The 8,271-nt window shown below is 57.5% G+C and overlaps 1 protein-coding gene across 1 annotated transcript; it reads left to right on the top strand.

The window, feature by feature from the left end:
- Positions 1 to 2,980: 2,980 nt before the first annotated feature.
- On the top strand, positions 2,981 to 6,060 carry OLFML3 (olfactomedin-like 3). The gene is made up of 4 exons (XM_010578622.1): positions 2,981 to 3,827; positions 4,278 to 4,563; positions 5,014 to 5,812; positions 5,883 to 6,060. Exons 1-3 carry the CDS (start codon positions 3,720 to 3,722, stop codon positions 5,796 to 5,798), a joined length of 1,179 nt encoding a protein of 392 aa, XP_010576924.1. The 5' UTR covers positions 2,981 to 3,719; the 3' UTR covers positions 5,799 to 5,812; positions 5,883 to 6,060.
- Positions 6,061 to 8,271: the final 2,211 nt, after the last annotated feature.

Raw genomic sequence — 8,271 nt, 5'->3', positions numbered from 1 at the left:
GTAGCAGGAAAAAAAGATCTCTAGCAAAATCTGCTAATAATTTTGAGAAGAACTTGCCTACTTCCCCCCTGAAAAGGCAGATTAAAATGACCATTTATCTTCAGAGTCCCTATTACATAATTAAACCCCATCAAATGTATTCACAAAGCATGGTGTCATGTCTTCCACTGTCCCAAGTTTCCAAAAGTATTGGAACAAGGAGGACAAGATGGAAATGACATAGGTAAAATGACAAGTACTCCATTTAAAACAAGTTGTCAATTACCCTGAAATTCCTCTGTGATACACAGCATAAACCAAGCAAACAAAAAACCCCACCCCAGCAGGGTCAGATTTTCATCTTGGTGCTGGCTTCACACGTGCGTCGAATCCCAGCCTGGCCCCCGTATGTACTGCCCAATTTAAGTGTATTGTAGTCTGCTCTAAGGAGATACATCCCTTCTTCCCTTGCATATCCAGCTTCAAATTAGGTTAAAGAATTGACTCTCCTCATTGTCGGAGCCACTACACATATTTTGTAAAGAAATGTGCTATCTCTGGATAGAAATTGGGAGTCCTTTAACTTTTTTAAAACTAGTTTGGGATTCACCTTTTTACTATTTGATAACCGTAGTCCCATCTAGACTTGTCTGTGTGATTCTTGAACTGTTAAATCAGTAGTTCCTATTACCTGACGTGTATTCGCAGCTGTGATAGCCACTGCAGAGGCAACTTCTGAGGCTTTCCTGCTTAGCACCTAGTTGATGGGACGCAGTAATTTACCTCTGACTCGGCAATTTCTTTTAGTACATGAAACTAAATTGCTTCTAAATGACAGGATTGGCACAGCCCTGCTTTCTTTTTTATTTAAACTTCTGAATGGTGCCGCATGTCCACATGGTTGTTTGTTGCTAAACTTTATATAATGTGTGATTTCAGATTCAGCTTGAAATATATCTATCTCACTACATGTAGCAGTACATTATATGTAATGTTAGTATTTCTGCTTGAATCCTTGATATTGCAATGGAATTCCTCCTTTATTAAATGTATTTGATATGCTAGTTACTGTGTAAAATTTAACTTTCTTTTATGGTTGTGCTTTTCCTTTTTACAAGCCGCTAGATACAGGTAGTTTCTGACAATTACTGATCTATGTTTGTATTGCTGATGTACTTAGGGGGTATGTAAAAATCATTTTAACAAAAGAAATAGATATTTAAAAATTTAATACTAACTATATGGGAAAAGGGTCCATTGTGAAAACATAGTTTATCTTTGGATTCAATGTTTGTCTTTGGTTTTACAAAGTAGCTTGTATTTTAAGTATTTTCTACATAATATGGTAAAAATGTAGAACAATTGCAATGCATCAATAAAAAGGGTTAATTTTCTGTACTCTATTCATTTGGTCACTTGATCTATTAAAGGGGACGGAAAAGGGGTTTTGGCATATCCAGGATGAAATATGAGCACTAACTGTTAATCCTTCGCTGCTGACAGCGTGGTGCAGCTGTACATTCAGGGGTAGTGTGCGCGAGATCCTTTGCAAGCTCGTCTCAGAGCGAAGGCAGTGTGTGTCGCACCGTGCCGGGCAGCAGAGCTGGGCCCTGGCTCGAGCAGCTGAGGCAGGACCAGCCCCCGGCGAGCTGTACCAGCTGGGCAGCTGCTGTGCCACGGGCCCTGCGGCTGTTGGTGGTGCTCCTGGGGGGTAAGCCGGTGATCAGGACTATCTCAAGTGAAAAAAAAGCTTTCCCATCACCTCGGTTTATGTTCATAAATGCGCTTGACTTCGCACGTCTAGCTTAGGTGCTCTGAGGACTGCTGAAGGTGGCTGTACTGCTGTATAGTCTCTCATTCTGGTCTGAATCCTACTTGGGTTAGATGCTGCTGGGAGGTGCTGAAAATAATCTCTCCCTTCTGATCTTGCTAGACACTTGGATGCCCGGGAAGACTTCAGTAGGAGGTGAGGACAGAGTCCCTCCCTTCCCAGAACGCCTGTAACTGAGGCTGGGCAGCGATGGGGTTGGGAGTGCAGAGGAAGGCTCAGTGTTTGTCTCTTGGGGAGCACTTTGGAAGCCTCTGGGTGGGCTGGCGGGGGGAGACTGCCAGTGAAGAAGGCCTCTTCTCAGATGTCCTGTCCTTGCAGGGGCAGTTGCGGAAGGAAATGGCTGCCAAAGCCCCCTGCCTGGTGCAAGTCCCTGGGTCCCGGGGGCACTCTGCACCTCCCACGGCAGCCCAGGTCCTCCCTGGACCCAGCAGCCTGTGTCTGCTGCGTTTGCCCAGAGGAGCGTCTGGGGCGCATCCAACAGAGTCTGCGGGGTGAGTCCTGCGGGAGCGGGGCAAGAAGCGTGAGAGACCAGTGTCAGCCTGAAACTGCTCCAGCGCCAGCGTGGGCTGAGCTCCCCAGCGACCTCGGCGCCTGGGGTGGGCTCAGTCAACCGCCCTAAAAGCACCGAAGGGCCGAGCGCTGGCGTGCTCAGTGTCACTAACCCAGGCAGGTGGAGATGCACCCTGGCCCGCGGGTGAACTGTGCTTCGCTGGCACCCCAGTCCCAGTCGTCCAAGCAATGGCCTCGTGTGAAAGGCAGCAGAGAGGTGCTGGGGCCGAGCCCGGCCCCTGCCAGCACGGCAGCTTCCTTTGGGGGCCCTGCGTGGCCTGTGCTGTGCAGCCTGGCAGGACGCGGGATGCAGGAGCACTAGGTGGCACACTCGCCCCGCGCGCAGCACCGCAGTCCTGTGCATGGATGCGGCAGACCCTCAACCCCATGCAGATCTGCAGGCAGAGCCCAGGAAACCCACGGGCCACGGCTGGTGCCCCGGCCGGTGCCGGCAGCACCGCCAGGTTGGGCGGGTTGCAGGTGCGACCGCGGGCCTGGCTGCGTCCTGGGCACGGAGCTGCAGTCTCTGTCCATCACGCTGCACCGGGGCCCTGCCCTGTCCCTCGGCCAGCACAAGGGGTGCAGGAGCTGCTGTGTGGCTCCACAGTGGCACTCGGGCAGCCTCAGGAGCAGGCGCTGAGCAAACGTCCCCAAATGACAGGGTGCAGGCATGTCTGGTGGGGCAGCCCCTGGAATGACTGCTGGCAGTTGACTGAGCTGCTGGGCCAGAATGGCTCTTCTCGGGGCAGGGGGGGACTCTGCAGGACCCCAGCGTGAGGCAGGGGCAGGCAGGAGCTCCCGGCTCAGCAGCCAGGACAGGGGGTACCGCAGGCTTCGGGGGGCTGGTGGCCGCAGTGCTGGCCCAGCTTTGACTCCACCAGACCTGGAGTGTGGCCGAGGCAAGCTCCGGCTGGCCGTCTGCCTCGGGCACCTCTGCGGATCGGCACACCAGGAGCCAGGGCCGTGGCTGTGCCCGTGGCTTTGCACCAGGCCCAGCTTGGCCCCACGCTACCGCTCACACTGTCCCCACGCTACCGCTCACACTGTCCCCAGCGCCAGAGGACACGTCCTACCCTTGCTGCATGGGGCTGCTGCAGCACTCCCCACTGCTCACTCCCCGCATGCCACATGCACCCGCAGCAGCGTGTCCACGGGCTCCTGCCCCGGCCCCACGGCTCGCTGGCACGCTGCAGGGTCAGTGTGGGCACCCGCTGGGGCGCGAAGGGGTTAAGGCGCCTGGGGCTGGTCTGCGGGGAGTGGAGCAGCCTCTCCTCCCCTCTTCACATCTGGATTCAATAAGGGCTTCGAGAGGCCGGAGCATTCCTGAGCACTGAGGTGGAGGCTGCACTCTCTGACAGCCATGGGGCCCTGGCGCTGCCTGCTCCTTTTGCCGCTCCTCGCCGTGGCCCTCCACGCCCAGCAGCAGCAGTTCATGGAGTACGTGGAGCGGCGACTCACCCTCCTGGAGGTAGGGACCCACGCTGGCCCCACTTAGCCCTGCCGTGGGGCTCCCGGGGCCTTCCGCCCTGGTGGTGGAAGCAGGCCTGGGGCGAGGAGGAGCTGGGCTGGGGACAGAGCAGAGCTGGTGTGGGGTGCCCCTGCCCCTGCCAGGGCCCCGCACAGCCCAGCACGAGCCTCGCAGGCACAGGAGCGTGATGGGCATGGGAGCACTGTGGGACAGGCGGATCGTGGGAGCGGGGGCATCGCAGGTGCGGGAGCACTGGGGCTCTGGGAGCACCGGGGCTCTGGGAGCACCGCGGGTGCAGGAGCGTGGTGGGATGGGACCCAGAGACGCGAGCGCCAGCGTTGCAGTGCCGTGTGGCTCTGGGGGCTCCCACAGCCACGCGCAGGCGGTGGGATGGCTACCGTGGCTGGGCTGTGAAGTGCAGAGATCTCAGTGTCCGCTTGGCCATCCCAGGAGAGGATCTCACAGTGGCATGACCAGAGCAGCCGCTACTCCACGGAGCTGCGGGACTTCAAGAACCAGGTGCTGGGGATGCTTGAGACAGCGGAGAAGGAGCGGGAGGCGATGCGGTCGGAGGCAGAGAGCGCAGCAGTGCGTGTGGACCGGCTGGAGCGTGAGGTGGACTACCTGGAGACCCAGAACCCTGCGCCACCCTGCGTGGAGGTGGATGAGACGCTGATGGAGAAGCAGGTGGCCACAGCCAAGCAGAGGAAGAATGAGAAATACACCAAGCTCACAGGTGAGGGGTTGCTGTGGCTCCCCGGAGAGATGGACCCGGGGGTGGGGTTACCCCAGGGCTTCCCAGCCCACCCAGGTCCAAGTCTCCCCCGGCCGTGCGCCATGGCATTACGTCCATGGCAGGGCATCTCTCAGGTGTCTCTGGCACAAAATCCTGCATCCCCACAGCTGCCTGGGAGCCGCATCCAAGCCCCAGGCCTTCGGCTTCTCCAGAGCTCTTGGGGCAGAGCTGGCATGAGGGTGGCCTCCCCTGCCCGTGGCACGGGTGCACAAGGGGACTTCTCGATGCCACCAGGGACAGCACTGCAACCTCTTCAGCGAGTTTGCAAGGCAGTTGCCTGAGGGCCGGGGTGGGATGCAGCGGGACCTGTGTGACTGGCACGGGGAGGGAACAGTCCCCGCTGCAGGGCCGGGTGGCTTCCAGGCTTTCACAGCTGCCCTGCTCTTGCAGACTGCAGCGATACCATCGCAAGTGTCAGAGCCATGAAGATCCTGAAGCGTTTCGGCAGCACCTCAGGGCTGTGGACCAAGGATGCCACAGGAAACTCCGAGAAGATCTACGTCTTCGACGGCACTGCCAACGACACGGTGTATGTCTTCCCCCGCATACGGGAGTTCACCCTGTTCTCTGCCACCCGCAAGGCCGCCCGCATCAAGCTGCCCTACCCCTGGGTGGGCACTGGGCACCTCGTCTATGATGGGCACCTCTACTACATCCGCCAGCAGGGATCCTTCCAGGTGATCAAGTTCAACCTGGCCAACAAGACGGTGGTGGACAGCTCGGTGTTCCCAGCTGAAGAGCAGATCCCTGTCTTTGGGCTCTCCCCCTTTACCTACATCGAGGTGGCGGCCGACGAAGAGGGGCTCTGGGCCATCTACGCCACCAAGGAGGACGAGAAGAACATATGCCTGGCCAAGCTGGACCCCACCTCACTGGACATCGAGCAGATGTGGGACACGCCATGCCCGCGGGAGAATGCTGAGGGCGCCTTCGTGGTGTGCGGGACGCTGCACGTGGTCTACAACACCCGCCTGCCCAGCCGCTCCCGCGTGCAGTGCGTCTTCGATGTCAGTGGCACGCTGGCCCCCGAGGACGCCTCCCTTGTCTACTTCCCCAAGCGCTATGGCTCCCACTCCAGCATGAAATACAGCCCCCGGGAGAGGCAGATCTACGCCTGGGATGACGGCTACCAGATCATCTACCGCATGGAGATGAAGAAGAAGCTGGAGGTCTGAGGGGCCACAGCAGGGCATCCCCGCACATCCGGCCACCCTGCCTGGGCAAGCTCGGCTCTGACCACCCCACCCCATGGGGCACAGCCGGCCCTGGCAAGGGACGGCATCTCTGCCCCATCTCCCATCACTGTGAATGATGAAATGCTGGACCCCCACCCCTGGCCACCTTCCACCTACCGGCACCAGGTGTCCCTGCAGAAACCTGGACTAATTTAATGAGATTTTCTTCTCTGTGATAGAATGAATAAATACTATGCAGCGAGCTGCAGCCACCTACTTGGGGGGAGTGCGGGGCGCTGGGGCCAGGCTGCCAGAGCCACGAGCTCCACACTGCCCCAGAGTCATCCCAAAAGACACTTCCCAAGGGTGGGGTGTCCATGCAGGGCTGGCCAGAGCAGCGAGCGCAGATAGCTCCTTGGGTTGGGGGTCTGGATAGGGGGGCTGGGTTGGGGGATTAGGCTGGGGCTTTGGGTAGGGGCCTTGGGCAGGGATTTATGTTGGGGCTTTGGGCAGGGATTTAAGCTGGGGCTTCGGGCAGGCTCCTGCTGCAGCAAGGGGACCTCCGAGCCTGGCCGGGGCCAGCCTGTTTTGCATGTACAAAACTGTGAGCAAACAGTAAAATCCCTTAATCTGAGAGGACAACTGGAGATTTTCCTCACATGCCAGGGAGGCGTCCTAGCCAGCAGGCACCAGATGTTGCTGATTTTCCCAGTTCACTTCTGATGAAGCACAGTCATCTTCCCTCTGAAGCCACAGGATTGCCACAAACCCTTTACGTAAGGCCCTGGGTCCCCTGCGCCCCTTCCCATCCCTGTTTCACCAGTGCCGCGTCTCCGCACGGCCCCACAGTGGCAGTGCCCCAGGGGAGATGGGGCAGGACAGGGCAGGTGCTGGGAGCCCCTCGGGATGGCAGCTCTGGCACTGCCAGGGCTCAAGATCCCTGTCCCCGAGGCAGGGGCCGGGGCCGCAGCAGTACCTGCTGGGCACGGGCACAGCCCTGGGTGGCCACCATGCCACGTCCTTCCAGTCCCCACTGCGTCACCCAGCGGTGACTGTCCCACATGCTGCCACTTGCACCGCACTCCTGCAGGGTGCAGGATTTGGCCATTTCTGGCCAGAGATGCTGTGGGCCCCCCAGAAACCCAGGCTGGCTGTGATTTGTTCCTGTCACAGTCTCCAGAGAGCACAGAGGATGAATTATGAGGTGTTTATGTGTCATTAAGCATCCCTTTTTCCATCAGAGATCAATTCTGGGGACAAACACTGAACATGTGAAGCTGTGAACTGGTCTGGCCAGGTGAGAATTGCATTTTGCTGGTGCTGGCTGAGGGCCCTGCTCCAGGGTGAGAGGACACGGAGCTGCCTGGGCGCCCCGGGGAGGTGCTGGCCCCGTGGGGACCACCGCTGCCAAGCACCTGGGGGGCTCCCGGGGCCCCCGGCCCTCCCAGAGCTGCAGCAGGGCCAGGCCACACCCACGTTGCCATGAAGCCAGGCATTCGGCATCCCCCCGCACCCACCTCAAGGCGAGCTGTCCTGCGATGTGGGGGTGACTTGGTATTTGCTTCAAGTTCTTCTGTATTATAATTAAAATATCTTTCAGTTGCATAAGAAAAATGTTTAAATACACTCTTTGAATGACTGTAATTGGATGGTGCTGAAAGTTCAACACACAGCGCAAGTCAAGCAGAGAAATAATCCAAGTGTGAAGGACTATGTAAACTGTCAAGTTAATTTATAGCCCTTTTCAAGATCAATAACTATGGTAACAAAAATACAATTTTCAGAAATTGCACAGTTGTAAATAATTATGCCAATGATTTCTCCAGCTTGAATTAGCGTTGATGGGGCAGTAATGATTCTTCACCAGAAACCGTCTTCTAACCTGAAACAAGTCCTGCAAAATCTGACACTCGCTCCCCTGAGACACTGCTGCTTGCCTTGAGCATGAGGGGGACAAAGGTGCAGCCGCTGGCAGCAGTTACCAGAGTCACGCTTGTGCTGAGCATCACATGTTCATCAAGTATTTTAATCTCTTTAGAAAATGTGGCTCATTAGGCTTCGTCTTGCTGTGGCAGGAAGGGCAAGAAGCCGGCATAGCTGGGTGGCTGGCTTGCTCTGCTCAGGGTCCCCCTCGGGAGCCCCGGCTGCCAGGAACAGCCAGGAGCAGATGCAAAGGTCGGCCTGTCCGCAACGACATGCGCATTCCTTCTGTGAGAGCTGAGACCCTGCGCTTTACTCGCTGCCAGAAAACTGCTCATGAAATGGGAGGAAAAGAGATTTCTCTCTACATGAGCTGCCCGAGAGGTGCAGTCCCCTCCGGCTCACATCCCTGCAAGCAGTGCTGGGAGGGTCTCTCACTGCACCCCCGAACGCTGCCGCCCACTCCGGGTGACTGCTGCCGCCTGTGCTGGTGGGGACGTGTCCCATGGACCGGGGTGGGGAAGTGGGGCCACGGCAGGGCCCCCTGAGAGTG

This window comes from Haliaeetus leucocephalus, unplaced genomic scaffold (genome assembly GCF_000737465.1).
Source record: "Haliaeetus leucocephalus isolate CR32 unplaced genomic scaffold, Haliaeetus_leucocephalus-4.0 Scaffold68, whole genome shotgun sequence".
NCBI lineage: Eukaryota > Metazoa > Chordata > Aves > Accipitriformes > Accipitridae > Haliaeetus > Haliaeetus leucocephalus.
Note: the sequence above shows the minus strand (reverse complement) of the source record. Positions and strands in the feature narration are given on the sequence as shown.